The sequence below is a fragment of the Erinaceus europaeus genome, chromosome 1 (genome assembly GCF_950295315.1).
Source record: "Erinaceus europaeus chromosome 1, mEriEur2.1, whole genome shotgun sequence".
NCBI classification, from domain to species: Eukaryota; Metazoa; Chordata; class Mammalia; order Eulipotyphla; family Erinaceidae; genus Erinaceus; species Erinaceus europaeus.
In genome coordinates this window covers 144,978,188-144,998,593 of record NC_080162.1, presented here as the reverse complement: position 1 = coordinate 144,998,593, position 20,406 = coordinate 144,978,188, and the positions used below count along the sequence as shown (strand labels likewise).

The 20,406-nt window shown below is 48.3% G+C and overlaps 1 protein-coding gene across 5 annotated transcripts in view; it reads left to right on the top strand.

Annotated features, from left to right (window-relative positions):
* Positions 1–2,776, top strand: part of MRAS (muscle RAS oncogene homolog) — a 52,117-nt gene extending 49,341 nt beyond the window's left edge. For all 5 annotated transcript variants that reach the window (XM_060196705.1, XM_060196716.1, XM_060196699.1 and 2 more), the window contains 2 exons: positions 1,079–1,158; positions 1,675–2,776. In XM_060196705.1, coding sequence (XP_060052688.1) covers positions 1,079–1,158; positions 1,675–1,774 — 180 coding nt within the window. In that variant the 3' untranslated portion in view covers positions 1,775–2,776. The remainder of the gene's footprint in view (positions 1–1,078; positions 1,159–1,674) is intronic.
* Positions 2,777–20,406: the final 17,630 nt, after the last annotated feature.

The window sequence follows — 20,406 nt, the reverse complement described above, 5'->3', positions numbered from 1 at the left end:
ACAGGACTGAAGCTTTCTTCGGTGCAGTGGGGGCTGGACTGGAACCTGAGCTGTGCATGCAGCAAAGCAGCGCATTATCCTGGTGAGCTGTTCTGCCGGCCCCTGTTTTTACTTATTTAAAGACTCTCTGTACTGTTTCACATAGGGGCTGCACCAGCCTGCTCCTCTTTCTCCTTGTCCTTGCCAACACTAGTCAGCATGGACATAGACTGAGAGCCAGGGAAGCTGGGGGGTGGATGTAGCTGTGTGTGGGGTTGGGGGTACGGTTGGGGTTGAAGCCAGACTGTGTGCTGGGGGTGGTGAGGAGGAAGCAGCAAAAGGCACTGAGCATGCACTGACTCTCTCTGTTTGTGAGGAGAGTGGGGCCAGCTCTAGTTTGCTGGGGTCCTTAGGTAGGAGGAGATGGGACCCGAGGATGGTCCCAACCCCATGGACACGTGTGTGTGTGTGTGTGTGTGTGTGTGTGTGTGTGTGTGTGTGTGTGTGTGTGTGTGTGTGACTATTATTCTCCTGCCCCTGTGTATTCCTCAAGTACATATACACCGTCCTTGCCCAGCCAGGAGCTCCTGGGCTTGTAGAAGCAGATCAAGTGAGGGCTGGGCCTGGCAGGCTTGGTGGGTTCTGAAATGATGGAGAGCCTTAAGCTGTTGGATCCTGGCTTCAGAGAAAGTAGGGGTGAGCTTGAGTCTGTTGGATCTTGAGGTTAGTGGTGTGGTTCTTGAGAAAGCACACAGTTGGTCAGAAGCTCTGATTAAGCTGTCTTTTTTTTCTTTCTCCCTTTCTTTTTTTCTCTTTCTTTCTTTCTTTCTTTCTTTCTTTCTTTCTTTCTTTCTTTCTTTCTTTCTTTCTTTCTTTCTTTCTTTCTTTTCCCTTCCTACCAGAGTACTGCTCAGCTCTGGTTTATGGTGGTGCCAGGGATTGAACCTGGGACCTGGGAGCCTCAGGAATGAGAGTTGTTTTTGCATCAGTATTGTGATATCTCCCCAACCTCCTGGGAAGCTCTGAGAAGGTTGCTTTTCAGGAATGAGGATTTGTGACCGTCAGGGCCCCATCTCACTCCCTGAGCTTTGCCTTGCAGATTCCATACATTGAGACCAGCGCCAAGGACCCACCTCTTAATGTGGACAAGGCCTTCCATGATCTGGTTCGGGTGATCAGGTGAGAGTGCCCCTGGCTCCAGGGAGAGGCTGCTCTTGTCTTCAGGCTGGGGTCTGGCCTTCCTCTGCCTTTCAAGGACTCTGCCCTCTTTCCGTGTGGTGAAATGCCCCCTGAGTCCACCCTCAGTCTCCTCCCCCACCTCCCATACCCTGCCCCTGTGCTCTCCAATCAGTGTGGTTAAGAGCAGGCGTCTGGGGCTGGCAAAGTAGCTCATCTGGATAATTCATTGCTTTGCCATGTGATCAGCTCAGGTACAAGCCTAGCCTCCACCATACTGAAGGGGGCTTTGGTGTTGTGGCCTCTTTCTCTGCTGCTCCCTCCCCATTCCTCTCTCTCTTTCTGTCTCACAGTATCCATCAAAAAAAAAAAAAATGAAATTTGAATCTTAAGACCCCCTCCTTCCCCATGCGTCATGGTGCCTGAGTCCAGTAGACGTCTCCACAGAGATAGTGAAGTGAGAGAGAGACACGGGGGGGCTGGATGAACATGTCTTTATGGTTTTCATTGTCTCAAAAGGCAACAGATTCCGGAAAAGAGCCAGAAGAAGAAGAAGAAAGCCAAGTGGCGCGGAGACCGGGCCACCAGCACCCACAAACTGCAGTGTGTGATCTTGTGACAGAGCTGAGGCTCCGGGCACAACAACTGTGAATGGGCCAGGCTCTGGGACCCTCCTAACCTAACCACACCGAAAACCATTTCTAACTGGGACCCTGGCCTGAGGACTTGGCACAGGAAGGGAGGGGAGGAAGAGGTAGGCAGGAGGAGAGGGGTGCTGGCTTAGCTCACAGAGCATGGGCTTCCCCACCTCTCACAGAGACGAGGGACCACTGGGTAAACTGAGGCAGCCTCCAAACCCCTCGTGCATTAGTTGTACCCGGTTCCTCCCCCTCTCCTGGTGACTGTGCCATTGCTTTGAGCTGCCCAGTGTGGGTGCACTGTGGAAGAGTTTCTCCGTGCGCAGCGTGCAAAACAAGCCATCAACATGTCCTCCCCTTTGGCCCTTGGCCTACCTGTGTCTTAGCATGGTAGATCTTTAAATTATTTCCAGTTATTATTTTATTCAAGGGGTCACGGCCCCCTGCCAGGTGAAGCTTCAAGTCGTCAGCACACACACACAGATGTAGGGTCTGGAATACGGCTGCTTTCCACTGGATTTTTCCAGCAGTGCCAGAACAGTGCGGTAGGAAAGTGAGGTGACTGAGAGGCAAGAAGGTCACAGGGCTGGAGCCAGAGGCCCGAGGAAGCAACGTCCCCGCTCAGGGCCTGGAAACTGGAGAGAAGAAGTATGTCTATGCAGAGGGTTCATTTTCAGGTGGGAGGCGATGGTGTGGGAATGTGAGTCCTGAGGGGTGTTTGTTGTCCTGGAAATGTGTCACTAAACTAAGCTGACTGACCTTGGGAGAGTGGGGACTTGTTTTTTCTGTTGCTGGGTGGTGTCAGAAGGGGCTGTGTGTTCAGAAACTGCAGGAGTGTTGTCATTGTCAGATGGGTCTGTCCCCTCCACCTTGGCCATGCTCCCTCACTGCCTGGTGCAGATACTCTGTCTCCGTGTCAAGGAGATGTATGTGAACTCCACTCAGAAAGCTCTAGAATGTGCTGAAATAGAATCTGAAGCCATTTTCCTTGTTTGTTTGTTTGTTTGTTTGTTTTTATCGCCACCATGGATATTGCTGGAACTCTATGTAGGTACTATGGACCTGCCACTTCTAGTGACATTCACTTTTCTTACTTTTTAGTGGACAGGACAGAGAAACTGAGAGGGGGATATAGGGAAGGAGAGAGAAAGAGAGACATCTGCAGACCTGCTTTGCCACTCATGAAGCATCCCTCCTGCAGGTGGGGAGTGGGGGCTTGAACCCTGGTCCTTGTGCATGGTAATGTGTGCACTCTATCAGGCGCACCACATCCTGGCCACTGCTATTCTTTAAATCAACTGATTCCTACTTCCAAAACCCAAGAGGTGAATAGGTCCTTAGCACCTGTAGGCCTAGTCTGAGGTAGCTTTTCAGGAATGCACTTTTATTAACCTTCTGGATTCTGGCTGTGCTGGCTGGCGGGAGGAGGTGGGGGAGCTTGGACTGATGGCATAGCTCCCAATCAACTATTTCTTTCCTTTCTTCCTTTTTTCCTTTCTTCTTTTCTTCCTTTTTGATATGTAAAACTGGGAATTGTTAAGCAAGGTCACAACCCCTTGGGGTTACTGGAAAACAGACTTGGCTAGTGCTAAAAAGCTTCTGGGCCCTGATGTGCTGTAAGATTTCCCTTTTATAGATAAAGAAAAGTTGACAAAAAATGATTCACAATTATGCATACAAGGACTGAGAGATGGGCAGGGGTCATAAAGGGCAAAGGCTGTCAGGACTTTTACAAACATCAGAAGCTGGCTTTAAATCTGCCAGGGCAAAATTTTACAAACACTAGAAGGAAGAGGGAGTTGGGTTTAGGATTTATGGGAGGCCTGAAGGAGTCTGGTACAGTTGCCATTAATTTCTCTTTTTTTCCCATTAATTTCTATATATTCTACTTCAGATAGACACCAAGAGAAATCAACAGGGAAGGGGAGATAAGGAGAGAGACAGAGAGATACCATAGCACTGTTTCACCACTGTGAACCTTCTTCCCTGCAGGTAGGGAGTAGGGGCTTGATCCGAGGTTCTTGCACTCTGCAATGTGTGCACTTAATTTGTTGTGCTACCGCCTGGCCCCTCAGTCACCTGTTTCTGCAAATGTCCATTCTCCCAACTCCCTAGAGACACCCACCTCCCTGTTGCATGGTGCTAATGTGAGTCTCAGGCTGGGTTTTCTGGGCCTGGCTTCTGCTGGGTGAAGGAAACCAGGGGAGGGAGATGTCCGGTGAGTCCTTGGCCTCTGGGATTCTAGGCAGGTTTGCAGAGCTGCTGACCTACTCACTCAAAAAGATCCCTGCTCCCCAGTTCCTTGGGGCCCAACTGAAGAGTAACATTAATTAAAGGGCTCCCATTAATTGGAAATCACATTGTTTTGTCAGAAGGGCCATTTTTGCTGATCCTGAAAAAAGAAAGAATGAAAAACATTCCAGATCAGTTGTGTCAGGGCTTCCCATAATCTTACGAGGCTAATGGGAAGTTTTGTTTTATTTTTAAACACAAGTGAGAGGGGGAATTTTCCAGCCCTGAGGCTTCTCTGAACTGGGTTCACAGAACCCAGATGGCAATTTGATAGAGGCAGCAAATTGGAGGTGAAGAGGCAAGGCAGATGAGGAATAAGAATGAGGGGTGGCTCCTGGTGGTGATGCACACAGTAGAGAACACACATTACTGTGCATGAGGACCTGAGTTCAAGCCTCCAGCCTACACCTGCAGGGGGAATCTTCATGAACAGTGAGGCAGCACTGCAGGTGTTTCTCCTCTCTGTCTCCCGTCTCTGTCAAAAAATAAGAAAGGAGGGATTGATTACCCATAGAGTGGTGGAGTTGTGCAGGCACAGAGTCCCAGTGGTGATCCTGGTGGAAACAAACATTAAAAAATGTAAATGTAAAAAGCAAAGGTGGAGGGGGTCGGGTGGTAGTGCAACGAGTGCACATGGCGCAAAGTGCAAGGACCAGCAGAAGAATCCTGGTTCGAGTCCCTGGCTCCCCACCTGCAGGGGGGTTGCCCCACAAGTGGTGAAGCAGGTCTGCAGGTGTCTATCTTTCTCTCCCCCTCTCTGTTTTCCCCTCCTCTCTCCATTTCTCTCTGTCCTATCCAATAACAATAACCACAGCAACGTTAAACAATAAGGGCAACAAAAGGGGAAAAAATAGCCTCTAGGAGCAGTGGATTTGTGGTTCAGTCACCGAGCCCAGCAATAACACTGGAGACAAAAAAAAAAAAAAAAAAAGCAAAGGTGGAGACTCTGTGCAGGGGCGGTGGGGTGGGTGGGTAGGATGGTGGTGAGGCCAGGAACCCAGCGCAGGGAAAGCCTCCATTGCCAGTGTCCCTGTGTGAGTGAGCTCAGCCGTGCTGGAAGCTTATCACTTGACCTGGAAGGAAACCTCAGGCACCAGACAAAGGAATTCCAGAGGTTTCTGGCCCCCACTCCCACTCAGCCCACTGCTGACTCTGTGATGCCCAGGAGACTAGCAAAGAAGATTTTGGAGCTCAGTAGTGGTGCACCTGGTTGAGTGTACATGTTACAGTGTTCAGGGATCCAGGTTCAAGCCCCCAGCCTGCACCTGTAGCAGGAAACCTTCATGACTAGAGAAGCAAGCAGGTCTGCAGGTCTCTCTCTCTCCCCCCCTATCTTTCCCTTCCCTCTTGATTTCTGACAGTCTGTATCCAATAAATAAATCGATTTAAAAAATAGAAGAATAAAAAGGGGTGAGACTGCTGCCCACAGCCTCCATGTCTAAGGCCACTCGGCCTCCTGCTCTATGACTTCACGCCCCTGTCCCCTCAGAGATACAAGGAGGAAATGACACTTTTTTTTTTTGTCACCAGGGTTATCATTGGGTGAGTGCCTGCATGATTCCGCCATTCCTGGTGGTCATTCCTTTTTTTTTTTTAATTTTTATTTATAAAAAGGAAACACTGAAAAAAAAACATAGGATAAGAGGGGTACAACTCCACATAATTCCTGCCACCAGAACTTTGTATCCTCTCCCCTCCCCTCTCCTGATAGCTTTCCTATTCTTTTTTTTTTTAAATTATTTATTTATTTATTTATTTAATTATTGGATAGAGACAGAGAGAAATTGAGAGGAGAGGAGAGACAGAGAGAAACCTGCAGCCCTGCTTCACCACTTGTGAAGCTTCCCCCCTGCAGGTGGGGACCAGGGGCTTGAACCCAGGTCCTTGTGCACTGTAGTGTGTACACTTAACCAGGTGCGCCACCGCCTGGCCCCCAGCTTTCCTATTCTTGAACCCTCTGGGAGTATGGACCGAAGGTTATTGTGGGATGCAGAAGGCGGAAGGTCTGGCTTCTATAATTGCTTCTCCACTGAATATGGTCATTGATAAGTCGATCCATACTCTCAGCCTGTCTCTCTCTCTTTTTTTTCTATTGGGGCAGGCCTCTGGGGAAGTGGGGCTCCAGGACACATTGGTGGGGTTGTCTGTCCAGGGAAGTCCAGTTGGCATCATGGTAGCATCCAGAACCTGGTGGCTGAAAGAAGAGTTAACATATAAAGCCAAACAAATTGTTGACTAATCATGAACCTAAAGGCTAAAATAGTTCAGATAATGAGTTGTGGGGGGTGGGGTGTCTCCATTTTATAGATAGTTAGTAGGCCTATTCAGTTATATTCCAAAGTGCCCATGACTATATTAGTTTTTTTTTTAAAATTCTTTTTATAGATCATAAGAGGCAGAGAGAGGAAGAGGGAGAGAGGGAGGGAGGGAGCGAGAGAGAAAGATAAATGTGCAGTATTACTACACCACTTGTGATTCTTCCTTCTGAGGGTGGGGACCAATGACTTAAGCCCAGGTCCTTGCGCATGGTGACATGTGCACTCTATGGGTGGGTCACCACCAGGCCCCAACGACACTTTTCAACACAGTTCCTTGTGTTTCAGAGAACCCCTGTCCATAGGGGTGTCCTGAAGTGTTTTCCTAGGGCCACCTGGCAGGTTTAGAATGGGGCCCAGTGGGCCATGCTTCTCCAATGCTGAGGTGCCCACTGAGACTCGAGTCTTTGGTGGCATCCTGACATTCCCACTGGCCCCCAGGACGCTGACTAATGTTCCTTTCACACCCCCTGGAACACCCTTCCTGAAACCCCTCATTGATGTCTTTACCACTGAGTGCTCTCAATGCTTCCTTTGGAAATTTCGGCCCCACCCCCACCCCTCTGGGGGCTCCCTTTCTCCCCTGGCCATCTTCCCCACCTCCACAGACTAGACTGCGGCCACTGATGTCCCCTGCTCTGTGTCACACCAGAGCTGCTTAGAAGCTTCCTCTTGGGTCCCTGCCTTGCAACTGCTAGTGACACTTGCTATGGAGAGGGGCCCATGGGCCTGAGAACTACTTACACATGGCAGCACAAATCCAACTGCCTCCCCCGAGGCCTGTCATGAAAAGTCTGGTGCTACAGGCAAACTCATTTGAGGTTCTTTGCACTAGAGACTCCATGTTGGGCTGACTTACCCTGAGAGATAGTTGAATTCCAGTCTGGGAGCTGGTGCAGTGATTAAAGCATCAGATTCTCATGCGAGAAGTACTAAGCTCCATCCCCAGCGTGGCGTGTGCGAGAGGGACGCTCTGGTTCTCTCCCTCCCTCTCCTCCTCCAACCTTTCCTTTCACTCTCTCATTAAATAAAATTCTTTAAAAAAAAAAAAAAAGATATGGCGGTCGGGCTCTAGCACAGCGAGTTAAGCGTACATGGCGTGAAACTCGAGGACTGGCGTAAGGATCCCGGATGGAGCCCTCGACTCCCCACCTGCAGGGGGGGTTCGCTTCATAGGCAGTGAAGCAGGTCTGCAGGTGTTTGTCTTTCTCTTCCCCTCTCTGTCTTGCCCTCCTCTCTCCATTTCTTTCTGTCCTATCCAACAACAAAAACATCAATAACAACAACAGTAATAACTACAACAATAAAACAAGGGCAACAAAAGGGAATAAATAAATAAAATATAAAAAATACTTAAAAAATTAAAAGTCAGGGAGTCAGGTGGTAGCACAGTGGGCTAAGCGCACGTGGCACAAAGCACAAGGACCTGCATAAGGATCCTGGTTTGAGTCCCCGGCTCCCCATCTGCAGGGGATTTGCTTCAGAGGCAGTGAAGCAGGTCTGCAGGTGTCTTTCTCTCCCCCTCTCTGTCTTCCCCTCCTCTCTCCATTTCTCTCTGTCCTATCCAACAACAATGACAGCATGACAACAATAATAATAACCACAACAATGATAAAAACAAGGGCAACAAAAAGGAAAATAAATAAGTAAAATATTTTTTTAAAAAGATACTTGAAGGGGTTGGGCGATAGCACAGTGGGTTAAGTGCACATGGTATGAAGCACAAGGACTGGCTCAAGGATCCTGGTTTGAGCCCCTAGCTCCCCACCTGCAGGGGGGTTGCTTCATGGGTGTTGAAGCAGGTCTGTGGGTATCTGTCTTTCTCTCCACCTCTATCTCCCCTCCTCTCTTGATTTCTCTGTCCTATACAACAACAACAGCAGCAATGACAACAATAATGACAACAACAAGAGGCAACAAAATTGGAAAAATGGCCTCCGGGAGTAGTGGATTCGTAGTGCAGGCAGTGAGCCCCAGCAATAACCCTAGAGGCAAAAAAAAAAAAAGAAAAAGAAAAGAAAAAAGAAACTTGTATTTCCATGCACCTCCAAGCCTCCCCGACTTCAGTTGGGCAGGGCTAGTGAGTGACCATTGTTGTCAACTGGAGGTGATGTCTGCAGCTCTCTCTCTGACTACAGGGTCAGAGGTGAGAGAACTGCATGCGGGCAGCAGGATAAGTCACTTGGATAGTGCACAGATTTGCCATGTGTGTGACCCAGATTTGAGCCCACTTCAGTGCTATGGTTTCTGTCTCTGAAAACCTCAGCCTGGAGTACTGAAGCCCTGGAAATGACAAAAAAAAAAAAAAAAGAATTGAGCGATTCTCAAAATGTGGTGCCAGCTCAGAAACAGCAGTGCCTGCAAGAACTTGTCAGCACAGCCGTCACCTATCTGGCTGCACCTGGGACCCAGAGTCAGGGATTCTGAGGTGAACCTCCCACCCCCAGTCTGTGCTTTAGCAAGCCCATTGGGAGAATGGTGCATTCTGAGGACTTAAGACCACCGGATTACCACCTGCAGCTGAGAATAAAAACATGCAGCACAATAGCGGCTGACACTGTTCTTGTCCATAACACAGCAGCTGACTCAGGCTGGACTGCCTAGGGCCCTCCTTGCCCCTCCTGCATCTGACCACAGAGGTCCCCCAAGGACTGAGCCCAAGGTCCCCAGCACAGGGGATCAACATTTTCTCCTTGGGGGCACTGCTGGGATGGCTAGGACCGCCCCACACCCATCATATGGAAGCTTGTGTATACAAGCTTTGTATTTTTATTTTTTCCAAGGTGCCGCTCAGCTCGGACTTTGGGTGGTGCAGGGTATTGAACCTGACAACTCAGTGGCTCAGGCATGAAAGTTTTTTTGCAGAACCACTATATTGTGTGATCTCCCTGCCCAATGAATGAATCCCCCCCCTTTTTTTTTTCTGGAGGGACCACTTTAATTTTTCAAATTCTTCTTTTTCCCACCAGTATTTGTTTGTTTTTTCAAGGACAGGCAGAAAGAGACAACACCGAAGCTTCCTTCAGTGCAGTGGGGCTTGAAGTTGTGTCGCACAATGGCAAAGCAACCACACTATCCAAGTGAGCTATTCTGCTGCCCCCCACCCCAAAAAATTACCAGTGTAAAAATAGACCAGCCTCCTCCATCTCCTTTTCTGTTTTCAGGCCTCTAGGGTCTTTCCATGGTCTTTGAGAGAAGAAATGAAAGGAGCAAAGCTCCAGCAACTCTTCAAAGAGCCTGAGGAAATTCTCCCCTGGTTGGCCCAGCCCTGAGCTCACACCCACAGCATCCTGTGGGAGGGCCCATCATGCTTCTCTTGGTTCCCCCATATGACCAAGCCTGTGCCCCATGTGTCAGCATCCCTGTCTCCTCCCCTGTCTGCTGCCCAGACCACACCCTCTGTGTCAGAATGTACAAAGTGGGAGAGGAGATCTGGACCCACTGGGCAGTCCACCTCTGGGCCAGCAGGGCAGAATGTGAGGCAGGGAGCAAAGCACAAAGTTCCTGACTGCAGCCTAGCGGCCAAGTAGTGTAATTAGAGTCACTCTGGGGGACCTGGGGGACACCACCCCAACCCAGGCCACATCTGCAGAGAATGGGGTACACCTGCGCTGCAAACACTTTTTGGTTTCGTCGCCGCTGGGACTTCCAACATTCCAGCTCCACTTTTCCAGATAGACAGAAACAGAGAGTGAGGAAGACACCACAGCCCTGAGGCTTCTTCCACAGCAGCACGGGCTGGGTGTGAACCTGGGTTGTGTGCTTGACAAAGCAGGCCCACTACCCAGGTGAGTTGTGTTGCTGGCCTGGGAGGAACATTTGTTAAAATTCCCCAAGTGAGTCTGCTGCAAAGCCAAGGATGGCAGACCCACCCCTGGATTCCCTCTCACTCTGGCTTAAAAAGATAGTTCACAAATGCCCTCTGACAGATGGGAAAGTCGTGTGTATGTACAAGGAATACTCAGCAGCTAAAACTGATGGAGTCAGGCTGGGAAGATAGCATCATGGTTATGCAAAAAGGATGGAGTCATTTCCTTGGCTTCATCGAGGATGGATCTTGAAGCAATCGTGTTACGTGAGATAAGCCAAAAGAAGAATAAACACAAGATGATTTCACTCATAGGTAGAATTGAAAAACAAGGACAGAAAGTGAAAACACAGAATGAAACTTGGACTGAGGCTGGTATACTGCATCAAAGCAAAGGACTGTAGGGAAGGAGGGCAGGGAGGGCATGGGGGCAGGGCCTTTGGGGTTCTGATGCATGGTGGTGGAAAGGGACCTACACTGGGGGGGTGAGTGGTTTGCAAATACCTATCATGGGGAGATGAGAAATTATACCCATGTGCCAACAACTGTACTGTAAGTAATCCATTACCCCCCCCCCCCCCGGTAAATGAGAAAATAAAAATAGGATTTCCCCCATAGGGACTGTTTTTGTTGGAGCCTGGCTTTCTGGCTGATCATGTGGTCACAGTCTATGACGTAACCTTATGGGTTCACATCCCACCATCATTCTAGCTCCACATCCAGGCGAGAGCCCTGTGGTGGGGGGCAGGTAAACACTGTTGAGTGAGTAAATTCTCATTACAGACTCCCCCTCTTCATGTCTCAGATCCTGAGACAGGCCCCGACTCCCCATCTCTACCTGACTCCATGACCTGTGGCAGCCTCAAGGCCAGCTATAGACTCAACCATACCCAGATCAGGTCCTCACCACAACCCCCATTTTTGCCTCTGCTCTACAGCCTCCCTGCTCTGAGTTCAGCCCCCACCTCAGTTTCCACAAAGAGCACCCACTCTCAGTCACCATCCCTGGGCTTGGCTGAAGGACTTGGGGTTCCCATGGATGGTACCTCTGCCTCAGGGGGTCTCACTTGGACCCCTGAATCCCTCAAAGTCTTCAGTCCTGGATACTGCTTCCTTCACCACAATCCCAAAGCCTTTCTCCAGAGGGAAAATATGGCCTCAGCAGTAATAGAGTGGCCAACAGTTCTAGCATGGGGCCAGTGGTAGTGCATGAGGACTGTGCATAAGAACCCAGATTCAAACCTCACCCTGTGGTATCTACAATGCATCAGGGAAGCTTCACAAGTGGTGAAGCAATCTCTTCTCTCTCTTTTTCACCCTTGTATGGAAAAAGAAAAAATACATATAGTGATTGGGAGTTGTGGAGTCACACAAGCACAGAGCCCTAGCAGTAACCCTGCTGATAAAAAAAAAAAAAAAGAAAGGAAGAAGGAAAGAAAGAATGAAAAAAAAAAGGCCTAATCTGCTCAGGGAAGATGCTGGGATAGTGCCCTTTAGCTGAAGCCAGGAGAGTCGATCACCCAACTAGTAAAGAGGGGAGGTTTCCATTTAGTTCCCTAATAGCACTTGTCACGTGAGTTAGATGGTAGTTTCCAAACCTCAGCCACCATCATCATCACCAGGAGGTTGCTTAGAACAAACACAAGCTTCTCTGATTCAGGGGTGTGTGTGTGTGTGTGTGTGTGTGTGTGTGTGTGTGTGTGTGGTGGTGGTGGTGGCGGTGGTGCTGAGAACTTGCTCTTCTCACAAGTTCCTGTATGTGCTGCTGCTGCTCTGGTGGCATTGATTTGTTTATTTGGTTCCACTGGAACCTCACACTGGAACCTCACACACATGCATGATTTCACTGTTCTGAGCCAACTTTTTCATGGTGGGGGCAACCAGAGTTCCCCCCAGTGCTGCTGTCACACTCCTCATGTGCCAGGACTCAAACCTGGGCAGCACATATGGCAAAACAGACACTCAAACCTAGTGAGCTACTTCCCCAGCCCTAGCAACAGACTTTTTTTCTTTTTTAAAAAACTTTATTGGGTGGCAGGGGGGGAGGGGTTTAATGGTTTACTGTACAGTTGTTGGCACTGGGTACTATTTCTCCTCTCCCCATGATAAGTGTCTGCAAAACACATGCACCCCCAACTTAGGTCCTGTTTCAGCACCAGGACCCCAGGGCCCCCAACACTTTGTGTTTTTTCCTTTCTGTCCTTGTGTCTTAACTCACACCTAATAAGTGAGATCTTCTGGCATTCCTCCTAATTTTGGCTCATCTCATTTAACATCATTCCTTTATGCTCCATCCAAGATGAGGGAAAAATGACATTGTCCTTTTTAACAGCTGAGTAATATTTCACTGTGTGTATAGACTGCACTTTCTTAGCCACTCCTCCAATGTTAGTCACTGAGCACTACTTTTTTTTATTTATAAAAAGGAAACACTGACATATACCATAGGATAAGAGGGGTACAACTCCACACAATTCCCTCCACCAGAACAATGTATCCCATCCCCTCCCCTGATAGCTTTCCTATTCTTTATCCCTCTGGGAATATGGACAAAGCGACATTATGGGGTGCAGAAGGTGGAAGGTCTGGCTTCTGTAATTGTTTCCCCCCTGAACATGTGCGTTGACAGGTTGATCCATACTCCCAGCCTGCCCCTCTCTTTCCCTAGTGGGGTGGGGTTCTGAGGAGCTGGGGCTCCAGGACACATTGGTGGGGTCATCTGCCCAGGGAAGTCAGGTTGGCATCACAGTAGCATCTGGAACCTGGTGGCTGACAGAAGAGTGAACATATAAAGCCAAACAAATTGTTGACTAATCATGAACCTAAAGGCTGGAATAGTGCAGATGGAGATTTGAGGGTCTCCATTTTATAGATAGTTAGTAGGCCTATTTTAGTTATATTCCAAAGGGTCCATGACTATACTAGTTTTTTTTTTTTTTTTCTGAGCCTGACATCTGATATGCAGGTGTGCCCAAGTTATTGTCTGGGGAGATGATGTCATGGCTGGAAAAAGGACCATAAACCTGGATCAGGAAAGAGAGTAGCTTCCAAATATGGAAAGGGTATATAAATACTGTTGACTGTAAATCCTATCGATTTTATCTTATCTGGGGCCCATATTCAGCTTAAGAGCCTATGTGACCTCTGCATCCCTGTAGATCTGAGCTCACATTCTGTGGTCATGAGTAGGAATGTTCCAACCTGCTCTAATTTCAGGACCCGTCTTCCTCAGGTGGAAGATAGAGTATGTTGCCCAGCCTCCAGGGCATATGTCCACATGTATCCATAAATTAAGGCAAAATATATACCTGAAAGCAAAAGTACACAATAGTCTGCAGTGAGTCAGTATATGCAGCAAGAAAGTAGACAGACCTAAAAAGACACCATAAAGTTCCTAATGAAATAGTTTCTACTTAGACTTAGAAACCTTCCTCACCTACTTCCTAGTACACTTCCCTCACTCACGCCAAAGCTAACCTTATCAAAGTAAGGACTGCAAAAGCTGAATAAGGGCAAGAGATTGTCATACTTTAACGATGACTCTCTAGTCACTATCAGGCCATCCCATCAGCTGGGGCCCTAGTCAGGGAGTCCTGACATTCCCAAACAGACATGACGAGCCTAGACCTCAAATAGATCCCTCTCTCCATTGCTAACAGTCATCTCTATCAGGAACAAAACAGTAGAGCCCTCTGTGGGCCCCCATAGGACCTTGCCCTCAGTGTGGATCAAGTGAGGAATGTTTTATCCTCTGAAAGGAGACTGAAGCACCACTCTTTTTTAATCCACCTGACATATTTAGGAGAGGGTCTGGCTCTCACAAGGCAAGCGGACCACAAATACCAGTCACCAGAGGGCACTGCGGAATGGTGAGCATAGGTCAGGTGCTATGCTATTTATTCACTCACCCCTGTAGTCCTTGCTGGACACCCAGTGATGCTTCACAGAAAGGGGGACTGAACTCCCAGGATGGCAGGGAGCCACTGAACCGGGGTCTGCACCCAGATCTGCCTCCCACATCTGAGCATGACTCCCCACTACCCCGCTGCTCACTCTGGTCACAGTGTCAGTCTTGGAGGAAGACTGTTCAAAGCCTTGCCTTCTTCCTGCCTTCTTCAAAGTGAGCTCCAGGCTGATCCACTGTGCTGTGAACTCAGCAGCAGCACCCTGCACTAGGTCTCTGTCATTCGCCAGAGTCCCTGCCCTAGGCTGTCTCCCCCTCCTACCATCCCAGCCTCGTCTGAGCCACCAACCCAGCAGAGGCCTCTGCCCTCCAGCCCAGGGGAACATCCCACAGCAAGGGTCCCCTGGCCCCCTCCCCAGCCTGATCCCCTGAAGGTGGCCTGTTGGGACCCTCCTTGCTGAATGCTGCCAGTGCTTTTTGTCAGTGGAGCCATTCTTCCCTTCACCCAGCACACCAGACTTCCTGCACCCTCTCCGTGGCTGTCTGCCAGGACCCTGGTGCTGTGGACCCAGATGGGGTGTGTGGAGAGCATGGTGTGAGCTCTGTCCAGCTGTGCTGCTTGACATGAGCTTGGGATTCCTCGTTTGTCAGCCTGACTCAGTGATAAGAACTGTGCTTTATAGGGTTATTAGCCTACTTCTAGGCTTGCAATATACACTTGTATACATGTATATATATTTTTCTTAATTATATATGAATATATTTTTTATTTTCCAAAAAAAAAAACCTCAGAGGGAAGGGGGGAGACAGAGAGGGAGAGACACCTGCAGTACTGTTTTACCACTTGTGAAGCACCCCCGCCACACAGCAGAAGTGGGGACCAGGGGCTTGAACCCAGGTCCTCGCCGCTGTAGTGTGCCTGCTATTAGGGGCACCATTGTCTGGTGCATCAATATTTCTTTTCAGAATAGAAAAATTCAGTGGGAGACTTTTCAGAATAGAAAAATTCAGTGGGAGACTGAATTTCCATTTCCATGTGAGACTGGTAGGCTGGGGAGATAGCCTACCGGTTATGCAGAAAGACTTCCATGCATGAGGCTCCAAATGCCCCAGGTTCAGTCCCCATCACTGCTGTAAGCCAGAGCTGAGCAGGGCTCTGGTTAACAAAAAGAAATGAAATGTGAGCCAGAATGCCAGACTGAAAGCAGCAGAGGCTCCTGCAGCTCCTGGTAGGAACTGCAGCCACACCACGGAGCCCTTCATGTGCCACCTCCCCCCAAGGCTTGGGAGGGCTCAGCGAGGTGCCCACGCACAGTCCAGACAGGGGTCACCTCAGCAGGCAAGAGTTTCTCAGTCTGGATGCCCTCTCCTGTCGGGCAGACCCTGGTTAGTTGGTATAATACCAGGAAGGCTCTTTCTCATTTAGATATTATTTTCTTCTAATAAATTTATTTGCTTTTTTAATTTTTCAAATGAGTTCTAATCCATTAAATAACAATATAGAGTTGTTAACAGCAAATGTCATTATAGCGAGGATTAAATGACTGAATGCACAGAAAGACTGAGAAACAATAAGTTTCCTATGCTCACTGCTGTTGTTAGCTATTAACTTCAGCTTTATTTCCTTGAAAAGCTGTTTTGGACTTGGGTCTTAGCTTTATGTTAAGACCGTTGTCCCTACATGCCTCCATCAGTAGTACATTCCATCCTCACCAAAACTCAGCTTTACTGAGTGATAACTTGAGGGAGGGGTTGTGGTCACTGCAAACTCACTTCTCAGCCTCGCACCCTGGGCTCCCCTCCAGTCCAGTTTAAGGCCTTTGCCAAAGGGACTCTGGAGAGAGTGTTCAGAGTCCAGTCATATTCATTCACTGCCATCTTGTGTCTTAGACTGGGCTCAGCAGCTCCTTCAGTCTTTTCATAAGCCCTCCTTCACTTTGGTCTGTTGGGCTGGCGGGACACTAAGCTTTCAGACCCTGTCTTTGAAGTTAATCTTATCTTTCCTTAAGGGTCTTAAATATTGAATACTGACTGAGATAGCCCCAGCAAACTGAGAGAGAAATGGGAGAGGAAGAGAGACAGAGAGACATCTGTAGTACTATTTCACCTCTCCTGATGCTTTTCCCCTGCAGATGGAGACCAGGGCCTTGAATTCAGGTCCTTATACATGGTAGCATGTATGCTCAACTGGGTGTGCCACCATTTGGTCCCCTGGTTTTTTATTTGAATGAAAATCTGGGGCCCAGAGACAGTTCAGAGGTAGCGCACATGGCTTGCTGTGTGTGAGGTCCTGGGTCTGCGCCCAAGGAATTCCAGGCTGGGACAGCAGGGGTGGGACTGAGGGAGCTCCATGGATGCTGGAGTGCTGAGATGTCTCTTCTTTCTCTGCCTGTCTGCCTCTCCCTCTTTCCCTGTCTAAAGTAAATAATCTGGACTGGGTCATGGTGCACCTGATAGAGTACGCATTACCCTGCATGAGGACTAGGGTTCAAGTCCCCGGTTCCGATCTGCAGGGGGATGCTTCACAAGGAGTGGAGCAGTGCTGAAAGTCTCTCTTCTCTGTTCATTCTCTATACATTAAAAAAAAGAGTGAGAAAAAGAAAAAAGGAAGGAAAGAAGGAAGAAAAAAGGATAAGGTCTGGGGAGACAGCCAAGTGGCTGATACTACAGACTTTCCTGTCTGACGCAGCAGGAGCCTAGGCTCATCCCCTGACTTCCTCATAAACCAGAGCTGAGCAGTTATCTGGATAAAACTAATAATAGTGCAATGAAAAAAAGGTAAGTAAAAAAAATAATAATTTAAAAATTGACTCCAGAAAGACTGCTCAGTGATGGTATCATAGTTATGTGAAGTCCAGGTTCCTTCCCTAGGGACACATTCAAATTGGGAAGGGCTGGTGAAATAGCTTGCTCAGAGAATGCTCTACTTTGTCACGTGTGCAACCCAGGTTCCAGCCTGGCCCTCACCACACTGGAGGAAACTTCTATGTTGTGGTCTTTTAAACTTCTCCTTTGTCTTTCTGCCCCTATCTAAAACCAACCAACCAACCAAACAAACAAATAACAAATCCATAAATATAGCTCACCAGGATAGTGTGCTCATTTTAATATGCACACAACCCAGGTTCCAACTGCCCCCCCCCAGAGAAGGCTTCAGTGCTGTTTTTTCTCTCTCTCTTTATAGCTGAGAAAACTGACTGCACAGTATGAAACTTCAGCAATGATAAATAAATAAATAAATAAGAGGGTGCTGGTGATAGCTCCCCTGATAGAATGCACACTTCATTATCAGCCAGGACTGAGGGAGGACCCAGTTTCAAGCCATCAGGCACCACATGTGAGCATTTGTATAGGGGAAACTTCACAAGTTGTGGAATAGTGTTGTGGTCTCCCTCTCTGTCCCTTTCCCTTTTTGAAAAAAAAAAAAAAAAAGCCTGCTGGGACAATTGTGAAATTGTGCAGACTCCCAGCTCCATCAAAAATCCTGGTGGAAAAAGTAAATGAGAGAGCATGGAGACACAGACAGAGGGTGAGGCGACGCAGCACTGAAGTTTCCCCTGGCACAATGGCACCTTTTGTGGATGTTGGAACTCAGATCAGCACTGTGCACACACCAAGGCAGGGGCCCATCCTGGTGAGCTCCAGCCCCAACACTGTCTATTAGAAACATCTCCTTAGGCTGTCGGGAGGTGACTCACTTAACAGAGTGCACATATTACTATAGACAAGGACCTGGGTTCAAGGCCTCAGATCTCCACGTGGGAGCTCCTGTTGGGGGCAAGGGCTGCTTCATGAATCCTATAGCAGAGCTGCATGTTTCTCTCCTCTCTCTCTCTTTCCCTTTCTGACTCTCTGTATCTCTCACCCTCTAGCAGAAAAAACATAGAAACAAACAATTGTCTGAGGGCAGTGAACATGTAGGCACAGACCCCCAGCAATAATCTTGGTGGCAAATAAATAAATAAATAAACTCCCTAAATTTGTTGGGAACTTGAGACCAGCTATAAGAGGGAGTTGTGTGCTTGGTCATGGCTCTCTTCTTGTTACCAGATGTTTGTGGGGATGAATGCTGCTCTCATGAGAAAGAAGTGCACAGGGGCCTCCTTTCTTTCCCTCTATCTTTTTATCCATCCCTCCCTTCCTTTCTCCCTTCTTCCCTCCTTTTCTCTTTTTCTTTTTCTTTCTTTCTTTCTTGTTTTTTTTTGGGGGGTCTCCAGGGTTATTGTTAGGGCTTGGTGTCTGCACTATGAATCCACTGCTCCTGGAGACTTTTTCCCCCCTTTTGTTGCCCTTGTTATTTTTTATCTTTATTTATTTATTTATTAGATAGAGACAGCCGGGAATTGAGAGGGAAGAGGGTGATAGGAAGGGAGAAAGACAGAGAGACACCTGCAGCCCTGCTTCACCACACACAAAGCTTTCCCCTTGCAGGTGGGAATCAGGGTTTCGAACCCTGGTCCTTGCATACTGTAACATATGCGTTCAACCAGGTGCGCCAACCCAGCCCCGCCCTTGTTGTTTATCATTGTTGTTATTATTGCTGCCGTTGCTGCTGGATAGGACAGAGAGAAATCAAGAGAGGAGGGGAAGACAAAGGAGGAGAGAAAGACAGACACCTGCAGACTTGCTTCACCACTGTGAAGGACTCCCCTGCAGGTGGAGAGACGGGGCTTGAGTCGGGATCCTTATGCCAGCCCCTGTGCTCAGCACCATGTGCACTTAACCCGCTGTGCTACTGTCTTTTTTTCTCTTTCTTCCCTCCCTCCTTTCCACCTCTCCCTCCCTCCCTCCCTCCCTCCTCTCTTTCTTTCTTTATCTGTATATTTTAATATCTAGAAACAGAGAAGGCAGAGTCAGAAATAGAGTGAAAGAGATCACAACACTGAAGCCTCCTCCAGTGCCATGGGGCCAGGTTCAAACCTGGGCCAAGCAGTGAACTATTCAGATGAGTTAATATTTAGAGACATCTCAACTGAGAGCAGGTCTGAGGTGAGTCTCTGCCCCCCCCCCCACCTCTGGCCTGTGTGGCAGCTTGTTTGCAAACTGTGCCAAGTTTCCTTGGCAGCCACCACAATTAACGTTAATCACGCCCAGAGGCGCTGCCTTGGGAGCTCTGGCCAGTGTGAGGCTGCTTCCAGTTACCCCGGGAGCCTGCACACTCACCTGGCTGCAGCTTGGAGGGAGAGGAAGACGAGGCCATGCTGCAGCCCCACTGTCCACCTGTGTTGGAGAAGCCTATTTGAATCTTGCTGGAGAAAAAGAAACAAAAACCAGTGGCTTGGCTGATCCTAGGGAAGCCTGGCTGGTTGTAGGTGGAGGTTTGCAGAATTCCTAGGGGGGGCGGCTGCCTTGAGATGGGGAGGATGGGGGCCTAGGTGGTGGGTGGTGGTCCTCTACCTCAGGTGTCCCTATGACAGTAAGTTGTTTCTGGATTGAGTTTCTATTCCCAGATGTGAGGACCGCCTTAGAGCATGATTTCTGCCCCCTGGGGTCTGTTGTTTCCAGGTAACTGACTGCAAAGCCTTCATCTGTCTTTGTCTGTGATTTTCAATCCTTTCCCCCCAGACCAGGCAGAACTCAGGAGCTCCAGCGCCAAAACCCACTGTGATCTGTTGTGTATGTGTTCTGCCTTTGCAGGTACTGTAACTTCCACCCCAGAAACAATTTATATATTGTCACCACCAAGGGTTGTGGGGTGGGCATGAATCAAAGGCTTTGGAATCAGACAGGACCTGATTGGAATCTTGATTATTTCTCCTTCCTTCCTTCCTTCCTTCCTTCCTTCCTTCCTTCCTTCCTTCCTTCCTTCCTTCCCCTTTCTTTCTTTCTTTCTTTCTTTCTTTCTTTCTTTCTTTCTTTCTTTCTCTCTCCCTTTCTTTTTCTTTCCTTCCTTTTTTCCTTCTTTCTCTTTCTTTCTTTCTTCCTCTTTCTTTCTTTCTTCCTTCTTTCTTGATAGAGATAGAAAGGAAGATATATAGAGAGATCACAACACTGAAGCTTTCTTCAGTGCAGTCGGGGCCATCGATCTGGCCCATTACATGGCAAAGCAACGTACTATCCAAGTGAGCTATTTTGAGGGCCTGAGATATTGACTTGTTAGCTATATTTAGGTGCTGTGAGCCAGGCATTTAGCTTCTCTAAGTCCCAGTTTCTCCATCTGTGAAGTGAGGTGACACATAGGTCATCATCTCAACTATTTTTGTCATACAGCTGTAAGTGAAGCTATATGAAAAATAGAAATAGTGTTCAATTTTTTTAATATTTGTTGCCAGGACACTGTATAGACATATACCA